Source organism: Adiantum capillus-veneris, chromosome 23 (genome assembly GCF_014529385.1).
Source record: "Adiantum capillus-veneris isolate H3 chromosome 23, ASM1452938v2, whole genome shotgun sequence".
NCBI classification, from domain to species: domain Eukaryota; kingdom Viridiplantae; phylum Streptophyta; class Polypodiopsida; order Polypodiales; family Pteridaceae; genus Adiantum; species Adiantum capillus-veneris.
The window spans coordinates 38475897-38491315 of NC_140953.1; the positions used below are offsets into that span (position 1 = coordinate 38475897).

The 15419-nt window shown below is 46.0% G+C and overlaps 1 protein-coding gene across 3 annotated transcripts in view; it reads left to right on the forward strand.

The window, feature by feature from the left end:
• SCY2 (SecY protein transport family protein) overlaps positions 1–15419 on the forward strand; it is a 151914-nt gene that overhangs the window by 52153 nt on the left and 84342 nt on the right. For 2 of the 3 annotated variants that reach the window (XM_086496491.1, XM_086496490.1), the window contains one exon: positions 10288–10399. In XM_086496491.1, the coding sequence (XP_086352617.1) occupies positions 10288–10399 (112 nt within the window). The remainder of the gene's footprint in view (positions 1–10287; positions 10400–15419) is intronic. The other variant, XM_086496492.1, reaches the window with a different exon arrangement.

Sequence of the window (15419 nt, forward strand, 5' to 3'; positions counted from 1 at the left end):
ATCTAATCTCTCATGTGCAGGCTAAGCGTGAGCTATGTGACAAGGAGCCCAAGTGGCATTCATGTATGCCACTCCAGTGAGTCAAGACCTCAAGACTCCAGAACGGTATTTAGGTTTGTTTAAGAAGTATGAGGATCTCTTCTGGCAGGATTGTCTTGCATCCTGTCTTCCTCTCCAGCGAGACCGGAGGATCATCGCATTGAACTCATGGAGGGAGCACAACCCGTCAACAAGGCGCTTGAAAAAGTCTCAAGAAGAAGAGTTAGAGCTGCAGCTCACTGAGCTAGTGGCTAGGGGATTCATACACCTAGTGTAAGTTCTTTTGCTGCTCCAATTTTGTTTGTCCACAAGAAAGATGGGTCTTCGTGTTTGTGTGTAGATTACATGGCACTCAACAAGATGACAGTCGAGAACAAGTTTTCGATGCCTCTCATTGAGTATATCCTTGATGGACTCAACTGAGCGATGGTTTTCAGTAAAGTCTATCTCAAGAGTGGATACCATCAGGTAAGGGTATTCAAGGGAGACATATACCAAACTACCTTCCGTACTGATTGAGGGTAATGGGAGTATGTTATGCCTTATGGATTGATAGGTGGCGTGGGTACCAAGGTGGAAAGGTACGTATTGTACGACATGTTTTAGGTACGTACGGAACGTACTATCGTACTGAACCACCTTTCAGGTATGTAATAGGTACGTACCATTTGTAAAAAATCCATATTTCAGTGAAAAACCCATAGACTCATAAACAAATTTACATTACAATGCTGAAAATGAAGATATTGATAATTGGACATGAAACTCAAATGCCTCAAGCCTTGGCTATTTGCCTTCGAGACCACACAAAAGGCCCAAAACGGCTAGCGTTAAAATTCCGTCCCTGAACCTGAACTTTCGGCTAAGTTGAACCCTAGCGATTGTACTGAACTGTACGGTACCGTACCGTACCGTATGGAAAGGCACTGTACCATACGAAAAGGTATCGTACATATGAACGGATGTAACCTTGGTGGGTACCTTCAACCGTCTCATGGTAGGTCGTTTGGGTGACATGATTGGCATGTGTGTGTTTTTCTAGATGACATTCTCATTTTTTCAGCACCATAGAAACAACATGAACGGGATGTAGAGAAGGTTTTAGCCCGTTTAGATGAGTGCTAGCTGTACATTGCAGTTAAGAAGTTGGAATTTTTTCTAACTGAGGTTACTTGTTTGGGTTATATTATTTTTGTAGATGGTGTCAAGTTGGATCCCGCCAAGGTAGAACAAGTTTGTAATTGGGATTTGCCCAAAACAGCATATGATACTCGTTCATTTTTAGGTCTGTGTTAGACATATAGTTCGCATATAGAAAATTTTGTACGCATTGCCGCACCAATGCTTCGTGTTTTAAAAGGGGTAAAGACTCATTGTCAGTGCGTTGTCTTGCTCGAGGCAGCCATTGAGGCTTTTGAAGCTTTCAAGGTTGCGGTGATTGAGTCTCTGTGTCTCATCCTTGCCTCTTGGGATGGCCCCTTTGAGGTTTGGACGGATGCGAGCAACGTTGCCATAGGAGCTGTGCTTCAACAACATGACCGTCCATTTGCATGTCCGAGTAGAAAAGTTAAACAGTGTAGAAAAGAATCTCTGTGTATGATAAAGGAACTTCTCTCTGTCATTCATTCACTATAGCATTGGAAGCATTTCTTGTCTGGTAGAGAGTTTACTATTCGTACTGATCATCAAGCCCTCAAGTGGCTCCAGTCAATGCCTAGTGCACATTGGAGTGACCGCTAGGTCAAGTGGTCTCAGCTTTTTGAGCAATTTGGTGGTTTCATTGAATATGTTCTTGGTAAGCTAACCCTGTTGCAGATGCGTTAAGTCGCAAAGGACAGATCTTGGCTCTTGAGTCAAGGTCTGCAGTCTCTATTCAAGGAGTATCTTTTGATAGCATGAGGAATCGGTATGCAGATTCCGAGTTTGGTAAGCAATGGTTGCAGGCTTTTACTTCCCAGGGGCCCAACAACTATCTCATTGGTGAGGGTCTTTTGTATTTTCGTCACCGTCTATGTGTGTTACCTTCTCTTAGGCAAGCGATATTGCACGATGCACATAATGCGGGCACAGAGGCATGAATACCACTTTAGCAAAAATAGAAAGATTCTTTTATTGGCCAAAAATGCGAGAAGATGTGTTTACGTATGTCACACAGTGTTTTATTTGTCAAAAAGTAAAAGCCCCTACAGGTAAGCAGTAGGGTCTTTTGATGCCACTGCCTATTCCCTATTTCAGGACATTTCCATGGATTTTGTGACTAATCTTCCACCTAGTTTTCATTCAAGGAATTCTCAGTGTTTAATAATCGTTGATCGTTTCAGCAAGTTCTGTATGTTTATTCCTTGTAAGGCCACAATCACAGCACAAGATGTAGCACGTTTGCTCATTAAGCTCTGTATCCCCTTTGTGGTTTGCCAAAGTCAATTGTGTTGGATAGGGATGCCAAGTTTACATCACATTTATGGCAAGCACTCTTTGAAAAGTTTGACACTAAGTTGAATTTTTTATTTGCATTTTATTCACAGTTCGATGTTCAAACTGAGATCTACAATCAGTTAGCCTTTGATGTCTTAAAGTCATATGTGCACGATCAACAATCTCATTGGGAGTAGTATCTCACGTTAGTTCAAGCAATTTTGAATGACTCCTATTCAAGTGCCATTGGTAGAATTCCGTATGAGGCAATATTTGGCCGTCCGTTCCAGTTTTTGTTGACTAGATCGGTCGGTCAATTGCTTGATCCCAATGCTAAGAATCAGTCCTTAGTCCTTGGACGAGATTACTGATTGTGTGAAGCTTCGGCTAAGCAAGGCTTAAGAATCTTATTCATGGAAGGCTAATAAGCATCGTTAGGATATTACTATCAAGGAAGGGGACTGGACCTATCTAAGAACCACGAAGCAACGTCTTAAGCAAGTACGAAAGAAGTGTCCAGAGTTGTCTTTTCGGATGTATGGTTTATTTCGAGTTACTAAAAAGATAAATGACGTGTCTATGCAATTGTGGTTGCCCAACTCATGATCAATCCACAACGTTTTCCATGTTTCTTGGCTGAAGTCGTTTCAGGGAGATCCCTCAAAGGACATTTCTGAAGAGGACAAACCCGAGATCATAGACGAAGCCGAAGTCATGGAGCCGGAGCAGATTTTGGTGCATCGTTTTCGCCATGGCTCAAAGAAACAAGCACGCATAGACGAAGCCGAAGTCATGGAGCCGGAGCAGATTTTGGTGCATCGTTTTCGCCATGGCTCAAAGAAACAAGCACGCTAGTGCTTTTTAAAGTTCAAGGATCTAGGAACTCACGAGACAGTGTGAGTCAATGAAGATTTCTTCACAGATTATCCTGAGCTGCTCGCAAACTACAAGGAAGCCATGCAGGTTGGTACCTGTACCTCACCTTGATAAGGGGGGGATGTCACGTGCACATCTAAACCCTATGTGCATGTGAACAAGCTGTATCTCCTGCTTCTAGGGTTTAGAACATACTAGGAAGTGTTCTGCCCTTGTGAGCGTGTACGCAGGACGTGCTTGTCTAGGCACTGAAGAGTAGTTTTTTTTTTTTTCCGAGAAAAAGATCCTTCTATTAGTTAATGAAAGCTGCCCATAGGGCTACAACCACCTCTGCAAGAGAGGGCTACAACAAGCATGATGGGGAGACTCTCCCAATGAAAGAACAATATATATACAATGAGGCTAAATCAAGGGATGGGAGGAGGGAAAAGCCACACAGGTGGTCGATAGTGCCATCGGAGCACACCCTGGACAATGGTATAGAAAGGCCCAGGGCGCGAGAGTCGAAGGAAAGCCTCACGGCGCTCCCGCATGCGGTCAGAGTTGCCCTATAGTCCCTCAAGCTGTCCTCTGAGAGTATGGATCAGCTCTAGCCAGAAGTCACGAACAGTCTCTGTTGGCAGCACAGAGCGGGCCTCAAAAATGAGGAAACAGCGGGCCTGCCAAATGAACCACAATGTCAGGCCACTGATGAGCTCCCAACACTCCTCTCTCTCACTGCACCACTCCTGTGGAGTAAGCTCTGTAGCAGGCTGGAGTGTAGGACGCCCCCCCTATATCACTATCATCGTGCTGGTGGAAGATAGCTCAAACTAAAGTGCTGGGCCCGTGAGGGTGGACCAAGCCGCTGCCCCCCAAGTGTACTGTCTAGCCGTGGAGAGGAGGCATCAGCCGAAGAACTCGTAGCCACACCTGCTGGGCCAAAGGACAGTCCCAAAGACAGTGACGCTGACTCTCCACCAACTAGTCACAGGCTGCACATGCGGCTGAGAGACCACTATGCACAAGCCAGCTCCTTACTGCTGTAGCTCTGTGTGCAACCAGCCATTGAAACAAAGTGACGCGCCTCTGCTGTCTGGAGTCCCACAGCCTCTGCCAAAAGGCTGCCAAGAACTCGACTGTGAGGCCCTCCTCCTGCCAATGAGGTGCTGCAGCGGGGCGGGCCTCTCTCTGTGCTGCAAGTATATGACGTCCAAGCCGAACAGTGTATTGAAAGAAGGGGACTCCTGGGTGGTCTGCAGAAGAGAAGGGGTCCCTCCATAGCCACTCACCAGGATCCCACTGTACTCGTGCTAGTGGACAACACTCCCAAGCCCATAGCCTCCAGTGTCCAGTCTCAAGAGCTGCTGGGTCAGGGCCAATGACGCAAGTCCTCCCACAGATGCCCACAACTCGGATCCTCTTAAAACAGCACTCTGCTACCTGCGGGGCCTCTACTGCAACTCGCTGTAATCGTCCCCCCACCCTGAAGCTCGAAGAACAGGGCTGGGACAGTCTCTGAGCAGGCCCTGACTGAAATGAGAACCTCCAGTCGTGTGAAGGCTCCCATCCACCGAGGTGCTAGTGGCTCGAGAGGCGTGAGCCACTCAGCTGGAACTGACTCTGAGATGTCCTGACACATGCTCTGCACCCCTCTCATGCCCTACAGCAGTTGGAAACCCTGCACCTCCTCTGACAAACCTGTGAACTCTAGCCAGTCACCTAGAGAGCGCGCTGGACCTGCTGCCATGGGACCCCAGAAGTAGTTGCATACCCTTTGATTGAACAACCCATTAGCACCAAGCATTGTGAACCACCTCTTATGAAGCGTTAAAATTATAAGTGACTTGTGGGCTTTTATACAAAACGTGGGGCTGAATTGATACTGCTTGACCTCTCTCATTGGCAGCACATAAGTGAGCCCAATGGACGCTAGAGAAGGCAAGAGGAAGCAGAAGGGCAAGGCACCCGCAGTACCGGTATCCATACCAGCATCCTCAGCGTTTTCAGCGTCTAAAGCCAGCGTTTCAAGCACCTCACCTCAGCGTTTTCCAACCCTAGCCTTGCCATCGGCATACAACCCTTGCAGAAGCGGAATTAGGATTTTCAGATTTTAGCGATCAGCCCACAGAACTAACGTTTAAAAATTTCAGCCTCAACCTCACCAGCGTTTTTTCATTTTCAGCCTCAATATCCTTAGCGTTTCCAGATTTCAGCCTTTAGCCTCGCAGTACCCGCGTTTACGGCAGGCATCGTCAGCATCACAGGATTAATACCATTGTACCGGTTTTTGTGCAATCTAAAGCAAATACCTCTATAGCAATAGAGAGGGGGGCCCTTGGAGGGGGGTTTTGGACGCCATCTAGTGTCGGTCCCTCTCTCTCTCTCTCTCTCTCTCTCTCTCTCTCTCTCTCTCTGCGGAGGACTAGACAGTATCGACCAAGGTTACAGCAGAGGATTCGGATCTCTTTGGCCCGACATGCATGATGCCCAGTTAGAATATTGACCATGGAGGAGATTGATGAGATCCCAACGACCGATGTTGGATCTGTTGTGATTTAGCTAGCCCAACTAGTTGCTTGGTTTCACCTCTAGCAGCTTTAGGATTCCATAGTATCAGATTCACTATATTTTGTACCCTGACATTGTATCAGATTCATTCGGATTGTACTGGTTTGGTCTCATAGGTCATTTTGGCCTTTTGAAGACGTTTAATATAACATTTCATTTCATTTCATCTCTCTCTCTCTCTCTCTCTCTCTCTCTCTCTCTCTCTCTCTCTCTCTCAGGTTGCAGTGAAGCTGGAGGGCGACGAGCAGGTCGCAGCGCATCAGAACCTGCATTTGTGCAGTGCGCCCGAACCTGCAATGAGTCTGTACGCCCGTGACCGTGCAGGATTAGGGTTTTGCTGGTGCGCACAACTGGGCAGGGAGCAAAGGGTTTCGCGACAGTGTAAAGTAGGGTCTGCAGCAAACTCTCTCGGGTGAAGCAACTGTCAGCAGGAAGCCAAATACAGTGGCAATTCATTTAGGGTTTTGGCCAAGCCTAATATGGTGAATGTATGCATAGTGTGGATCAAAATGCATGCAGAATGTGGTAAAGGATATTGTATGCATAGTGGGGTTGCACAAATTGTGGAATAAGCGCACGGATAGACCAAGCGAACATGAGGAAGCAAAACAACAAGGTCGACCCTCTCGAAGATGCCATCCAAAAATGCAAACAGGAAATGCAAGAGACCATCAACAAAATCAACCGTAGCCTCCTAGGTACGATAAAGACACTTGAGAGTCGGGTGACGGCCCAAGATGAGGAGATTACACGACTCAAGAAGGAGCTTGAAGAAGTGCGTGCACAAAGTGCACTCGAAGAAGGGGAACTCCAACCATTGGTACTGGAAGAGCTCAACACCATAAAAGAGCAAGTGCGGGTCATCAAAGAAGAGAAAGAGCAAAATAAAGAAATGAGGACTTCTTGGGTGGACATAATTACAAAAACCCAAAAGAAAGCAGATTGAGGCCGAGAAATGTATTGAGGTCACCAAAAAAGGAAAAGGCAAAGAATCAACCCTCACCCCCACACCCACCATCATTAACTTGACACTAGGAGAGGAGCAAAGGAGCAGTGTGCTTTCCTTACATGTGAATATTATCGGTCTCAAAGACCAAGATAATGTTGAGGAAGAGGTCAACGAACTCATGTTTATGATGGGGGTTATTGCGCTAGCGCATACAAAGGCTTGGCGAGTAGGTAACAAGAATAGTAAAAGCAAGGGAAAACCTACCAAGTAAAGAGCACGTATCCTTCGCTTCCCCTCTCTGGAAGCAAAGGACTTTTTGAAGAAAAGACCCACTCTTAAGAAGACGGGTATTTTTCTTGGGTATGACCTCACACTCTTGCAGATTGTTCATATGAAGGAGGTAATGTCAAAGATTAGAGCGACAAGGGAAAAGGGAAGATTGCTTTTTATGGAGATGGAAGGGTCGTGATAATGGAGTGACGCTCCATATGACGGTGCGTGACCTATGGGACTAAATTAAAGGTGGCGGCTTGGAACTGTAATGGATCTCTACGCATTGATGTACATGCCTTTGAGGATAGCTTCACTGAGAGGGACATCATTTTCTATTCCGAGACACATCAGGCTCTTCACAGGTGAGCGGATATAGATGGGAGACAGCTTGCAGACAGGTGACCTGATCAGAGCATCAAGGACGGGGCTTGGGGAAGTGGCAGTTTTATTCAGGGAGGAGCTGCAAATTTACTTTTTCCCTCCTAGTACATCAGTATATGCACCACCTAGAGGATAGTCCCCCTTTTCTATTTTGGATGATGACATATGGGAGTTTTCCAGGGATGGTGACATTATCATACTGGGGGATTTCAATGCTAGGACTGGCCATGATCAGATAGTATTCTATGATACTTCAGAGGAGATGCTTAGGGAGCTTCATGCTACTGAGATGGGCTTATCCAGACTATCGCAGGATGAGGAGCACATTGAGTATGGAAAATACTTGATAGATATGGGGACTGCGCATGGATTGGCAATTTTGAATGGCCTACAGAGATTTCCTACATCCACACCGGCATGGGGCTAGCATAGTGGATTATGTTATGGCCCAGCCATGTCTCATTCCATCCTTTCAGGATTTCATGGTGGGCACCAGGTCAGTTGGAGTAGCAGTTGATCATGCTATCTTGTCTTTTCTCACGTTTCAGTTCAGCAGAGCTCCACTAGGAGAGGTCTCCACGCACACTCGGTATTCCTTCACGAGGGAGACGGATTGTGTGCACATGGATGAGATATACATGCAGCTATGCACTTAGGAGCCAGGACGGCCTCTAGATGAGCTCACTCGAATACGGACAGAGACGCTCCATGATGCAGCATCATAGGCATATCCTCACAGTTAGCCTACACGGAGGCGACCTAGGAGCATGCCCTAGAACATCTGGTATGATGAGAAGTGTAGAAAGATGAGAATCAAATTGCAAAGGGAGGTGATCATGGGTACTGCCCCACATGGACAATTAGGGATTGTCTTTCGTCGGCTAGTGCGATGAAAGAAGAGGGGCTTATATAGCTCAGCTAGAGCGAGATCTGTATAAGGTATTTATGATCCAAGACTCAGGCGAGGCATTGAGACTATTCCATGAGCATTCACCACCACGAGCCATCAAATCCCTAGAGATATATGGGAGAAATATGCCACATCTCTCTACACAGCATTAGGGCAACCACCTTTGCCGGACCCACCGGAGACATGCCCTAAGACATGTACGTTCTTTACGATTGAAGGATAAGAAAAGCCATTGACAGGATGAAGACAGGGAGAGCACATGACCATGATGGTCTAGTAGCATAGGACTTCATCCATGCCAGATTGTACCTATTTTCAAATGGGGAGTCCCCATGATTCCCGGAAATTATCGCACCATCATGGTTGGTCACACATTGGCCAGGCTGTATGCATCTATTCTTGAGAGGGAGCTGAGTAAATGGGAAAGAGAAAGGGCATATGAGCATCAGGGCAGAAAGGATTCAGGAGAGGATTCTCCACTCTCGACCAGATTCTGACACCATGGAAGGAGGATCTACTGTAGCTTTGTGGATTTCCGCAAAGTTTTTGACACAATGCCGAGAGCCAGACTTATACGGCGACACATTGGTGTGCTTACAGAGATGATTTGGGGGATGTTGGCTTTTATTTAGGACAGTAGTAGGGCGGGTACGCACTGCTGAGGGTATGTCTGACATGGTCCACTTCACTATCGGGGTGAAGCAGGGATGCCCTCTATCTCCGACTCTTTTTGGGATGTATGTGGATGAGTTTTCAAACTATGTAGAACGAGAGGGAGACAGGGCTGCTCAGCTAGCAGGGACATGGATTCTGATTCTTTTATACATTGATGATATAGTGGTGATTTCTTATTCTCCGGAGGGGATGCAGCCATAGTCACAAGGGGACGCATTCTGGAACGGGGAACGGGGAACGGGGAACGGGGGACTGGTCTCAAATGGATTTTTAGTGTAAAAAAGAGGGCGGGACGGCAAAAGGGGACGGAAAAGTGGGGACGGGAAGCCCGAAAAAGGGAGTCCCCTGTGACTATGGATGCAGCGCCATTTGGATGCTTTGCACACATTTGCTCATGATAGTGGATTGCCCGTCAAACTTGGGAAAACCAAGGTTATGGTGTTCAACACCACATCACAGTGGGTCAGGAGGTCAGCACCCACATTTACGTATGGCCAGGAGACAATGGAGTACACAGATGCATACACTTATCTTGGGGTAGTCTTCAGTGGACCGGTGTTTTCTTTGAGGAGAGCAGCAGATACTAGACTGACGAGAGCTTATGCCGCCTCAGGAGGATTGGAGATGATCTCTCTTTCCCCTTTAGTAAAAAGGAACCTTGAGTACACACTGAGCACTCATCTTGAGCATACGCCATAAATCACTTCCGCTGCACATAACAAAAATTGTGGTTAGCCTCCTGTTTCCTCTCATGGTAACTAGTATGTATTTACCTCAGTCAGCTTCTAGAGCTGATGGCAGGTTTGGGGTCCTGATGAATGTGAGCATCAGGTAGCTCTTCTTGGTGAACCTTTGAAAACTAGGCACTGTGCCCTATCCATGAGTCTAGACTCTTCAGTCACCCGGTGATGTAGCCTCCTGTTTCTAGAGTATGGGCATTGGAAAGTCCATTGAGGTACCTCTATTTAGCGAAAATTGATAAAGTCTCTTTGTGAAGCTTCCGTTTTGGTTTTGTGGAGCTATGTGGTAAGTGGTGCAGAAGCTTTATGGTTGGTGTTGAAACCTGCATCGACTGGGAAGGATGTCTAGACTCTGGAAGTGGATCTATTAAAGTTTTAACACAACAGGAAGATTGATGAAAGAAATCTGTCATTGTTTTTGCTGTGGGTTTGTCTAACACTTAAGTTTATAGAATGTTGATTCTTTTTGTTTATGGTAGCTTTCGAGGTATGCAATGGAGAGGATCTACAGATAAGGTTTCGATCTAGGAGAATTTCAAGGTCAGTGTTGGTTTCTTCCAAATCGATACGAAAGCTCAGGCTGAAGCTCAGGCAAGGCCCTTTTTTTACAACTTATTCTGGTGATACATAAGAAACTCACAGACTTGTTTGCTTTTTTGAGGTTATGCATATGTGATAGGGTGATGTGGCTTTTGTAAATGTTGCACTACAGCCAATTGAATGGTTTGCTTCTCCACTTGAATTTTGGAGATGGCAAGTTTTAAAAAATTGCTGGTTGCAAACTAGAAGGTCTTTGCTCGTGTGCTCAATAGAAGCATGAACACAGACAGCAAAGTCGAAATCTTTGTCCATGTGCTCAATTGAAGCAGGCACGGAGACATTCAATCAAAATTGGAAGCAAATGATAAAAGAGGCAAACATTAGCAGCCTATGAAAAAGGTTCCATTAATTTTCCATGAGTGATTTTGCAAGGTGCCTTTAGTAGGACTGAATGCATGGTAACACGTAAGTCTAAGGTGGTGAAAGGTCAAGAGGCATGCAAATGCAGACCTTCTCACGGGAAGACAGTTTGGAAGATTTTCCCGCTCTTCCTCCAAAGGTATCCAAGCTGCTATTATTAATTCAAGCTTCAGTGCTATATGACGAGACCCTGAGGTATCTTATGGTGGCTTATACACATCCATTTACTGTGGGGATTAAAAATTTCATCCTTCATTAGCTGGAACAAGTAATTTTTATAATGCTGCAGCTGTGGTCCTTACACTTCTAAGGCAGTCTAGCACTACACTTCTCCCTTCATAGTTGAGCACCCCCTGAGTATTTGAGTCATTTTGTATGGTCTAGAGGTAAGTTTATTACCAGCAAAGTGCCAAGTATGCGGTATTTGGCTATGGTGTATTGAGGGACGAAATTGTCCAAGTTGGCATTGTGCCTCTGCCACCAAAGCCTCTGTCCTGGTCATTAGCTCTTGGCAAGGGTCTCCCCAACACCAAGCTCTAGTTCCTGCTTGGAAATCTTTGAGAAGGCAGTGTTTATATCATCCCATGTTCTGAAGTGATTCCGTGCAAACTGACTGAATGTACCATTGTCCAAGCTAGAGGGGAAAAGCACCAAGTAGGCTTGTGATGGTTGAGACCTCGTCGTGTGCATAGAGATATGACCCGCCGTACATGGTCTTCTTCATCTTTTGTGGAGAGGCCTCTAATAGTCGGGAATTCAGTGTTAACCTTGGCTAGAACTGTGTTCAGGTCATTATCCATGACTGCTGAAGGTGAGGGTGAAGTTGGGGAGTGGGAGCTGTGATGGGCCGGGGAGATGGGGGTTGAGGTTTGAGAGCTATAGCTTGGACTTGCAATGAAGTGTGAATGGAGGAGGAAAGAACCTAGAGGAGAGGAGAGGTAATGGCCCATGGGGAACTTCAGTTGCATGCCTAGGTAAACGTCATTGGTGGTAAAGTTTGAGAGGGCTCTTGAAAGGACACGTGAGTGACTCACCCAAGGGCCCTTAGATAGTGGCCAAAGTATGGGTCATACGTGAGTGTTTTAGCGCACAGATTCTCCTGACCCTCCCAATGAACACCAGTCAAGTCTCGCTATGGGCACCAAACTCTCGTAACTTTACTTGTGGATGCACATTTGACTCTCCTATTGGACTCAGTTACCGGGGAACGCGTTCCGCAGGCCCTAGAAGGCCGGAACGCCGTTCCCTCCCCCTCTGCCAAGCTGGAACGCCCCGGAACGTTTTGCCGTTGCGGGTGACCACTTGATACCGGAACGGCTGCCTGGAACGGTCCGGAACGGCCTCGGAACGGCCGGGAACAGCCAACTCTCAAAAATGGGAAGAAATAGGCAGTTTTTTGCAAATTTGCAATGAACATTAGGTGTTTTTTTAGTGTGCAAGGACTCAAAAATTAAAATGCACCCCCTCACACCCATTCCCTTCTCAAGCATTATTTGGGTGTTTTTTATGCCTCCCGTTCCGCGTCGTTCCCGTTCCGGACCCCTGGCCGTTCCCCCGTTCCGCGAGGGTCCCCGTCGCCGTTCCCGTTCCGCGTTCCGGGTAACTCTGAGTGAGACTCCCTAGAGATCCCACTGGGTGTGCAAAAAATAAGTGCACCTGAAGTGGAAAAGTGAGTAATGTGCTTTCTGTGAGAGGGGTTGCCTCTTGGCAGTATGCTGAAGTCTCACACACACGCACCTCCACATATGAAGTCAGACAACAAGGTAGACACCTGCAAAAGACAGTTACAACACACCTCCGTACAACATAGAAGAACAAAACACTTCTAACAACGAGAATAATGGAGCAACTCACTCTACTAGCATTGCCAAAAGACTGCTACAAGTGCACGACTAGAGATCGATGACCGACTGGTGGCACACCCAGCTCTAGACCAAGACTCAGAGTATAGGGACAATGGGGGTACAAAGGCTAAGGTGCAATGGAAAGGTGCAGACTCTGTAGACTCAGACTAGTCCTGCACTGTGTAGAGAGAACTACAACAGACTCAAAAGTGACCATGATATCTCCAAGATATGTGCCACCCTAGATATACCCACCGCATATCTAGATGAGTATTCTCATTTGCAACTGTCAGCTACCACGGGCTGGGGCTGATCCTAAGGATACTTGCCCACAGGTACAAGGTGCACTCTTGGTCCATGCATTGATACATTTGGTCCACATGGCTGCATGGTCCACACGGCTGCACCTTAGTACCTGGTCCACATGCCTACTTTGGTACACACGGATATGCCTGGGTACCTTGGCCCATACGTGGCGTACGGCTGAATGGCCTCTTGTTGAAGTGCCTTTTCAGTTGGCTGACATCTTGCCTTTGGAATCACTCTTCAACCTTAACACTTGTCACCATTGCCACGGTTGTACCCGTGTAGCTGGCTACAATGGATCTAAATGGCTTTGGAATAATCTCCAAACTGGGAATGTTAAATGCCTCGAATGATAATGAAGTGGGAAAGCAAGGTCTAGAAGGTGGGGCGGGGGGGGGGGGGATGACTAAGTACCCCCAACCACGCAAATCAGCCTCAAAAGGAGGGGGTCATCCCCAAAAGCAAGAAAAAGGGACTAGAAAGGAGAAAAAATAGCCAAAAAGGACGACTATTGCCAAAATGTCTATGGGGTTTTGGGTCGTCTCCCTCCTTTTGTTGGGTTAAGCCATAGGGATCTTCTGTCCACCTTACAGACCTTGCTTTCCCTCTTTTTTATGATTTGGGGCGTCACAATGCCCATTTTGAGACCATTTTGATGTTATTTTGATCCATGAAAAGCTTAACGAGATTCTTAGAGATCTCCTGCTTGTCAAAGTTCCATACATCTTTTTTCATTTTGGTAGCCCGGCATCGCCATTCCTACTCGATCTATTGCTTAGTTAATGGCACTATTGAGAATTCTCAATTCATCCTAGATCTAGACAATCATGTTTTATGCATGCATTTTAATAAACTTGAACTTTTGTGTGCTTATTAAAAGAATATTTTTAGTGATGAACATTTTAGCAAGCTGTGTCATTGCAGGATCTTTCATTATCGATTTCAGCATTGATTTTAGTGATGAACAAATGAAACAACAAAAGCAGATACAACTGGAACAGACTCGCCTGTAAGCTTGACATGAAGGACATGAATCTTTCCTCTATGTACAAGGGTGATCTTTTTGTTGTAAGGATCCACCCTGACATGCAACCTGTAACACCTGTAATACCTAATAACGCATTACAGCCCTCAAGTGGCATAATATAAAACTCTTCCGCATCTATATAACCCTGAACGTGCACGCGCAGCCTCCCCCGAATGCGAGTAACAGGCTTTGAGTGACCTAGACATGCCAAACTTGCCTCACCCGTCATACCCATCTCCTCTGCATGAATGCCCAACTTTGATGCCAATTTTGGTGATATGGAATTTGCACGGGCTCTTGGATCAAAGAAAACCAATACTAATTGATCCCTAACTTTGCCCCAAGCTTTGCACAATGTCGTGGCATTGCTTGGTGTTGATCACAGACCAAACCTGGGAGAAGTCCTGCACTGGGACTAAGCTTCTTTCCTTTATACTCTGACTTGTTATCCTTATCTTGTGACTTCCTTTGTGACATTCATTCACAAAATGTCCCTTCTCTTCACAAATATAGCATTTCTTGGCTTCTCTTAGAGCTTTTCTTTCTTCAAAGGATTTTCTAGAAAAATGCCTTTTCTGTCCTTGACCTTGTCACCTTGCCTAGAAGAAGGTTTAAACTGCTTCTTGGATTTGTCAGCTATACTAGTGGTGGGTTTCCTGCCCAAACCACTCTCTCCGGTCCCATTGCACTCGTATGAGAGGACGGCTCTCCCAAGCCCAAAGCCGCCAGTGTCCTGACTCATGATCTACAAGGTCGGGATCGAAGACACAAGTCCTCCCACTGATGCCCACAACTTGGATCCTCTGGGAACAGCACTCCGCCACGTGTGGTGCCTCAACCAAGACTGATTGATTAGACATACTTCTATCCCTACGTGGGGAAGTATGAATGGCCATTGACATGCTTGAAAAGCATGGAAGAGTATATTCTCTTACTTTATCGAAAGAGAGATATAGATGGATACAAGTGTATGGAACGGATGATCTACCTTAGGCACGCACACAAAAAAACATGCATGATGACTTGCATTGAGTGCTATTTTGAAAATGCTCGAGCATTATCTATTCTACTTGGAAAGAGCTTTCATTTGATTCCCATATTGATGTTTTTGTTATCAGTGTTCTAGAAGCTTCTAGTCAAGGGCTAGAAGAATCTAAAAGGAGTATTCCAAAACTTGAGAGATGTAAGGACACTTGTCAAATACAATTCACCTTTTTGACAAAAGGCAAGACACTTGAGACAAGTAAGGACGCTTGTCAAAGACAATTTATCTTTTTAGACAAGTGGGAAGACACTTGTGATAATGCTACCACATAACCTCCTTATTCAAGAGACAAGTTCATCTATTAAAACAGCCCCTTTTCCCTCATTTTGTGGATCACCTCATTGCTGAAATTACTCTCTAATTTCAGCCCAAGAAGCCTCTACACTACCATCACCATTGCCCTGTACATGCTACCTTTCTTCCCCCTTA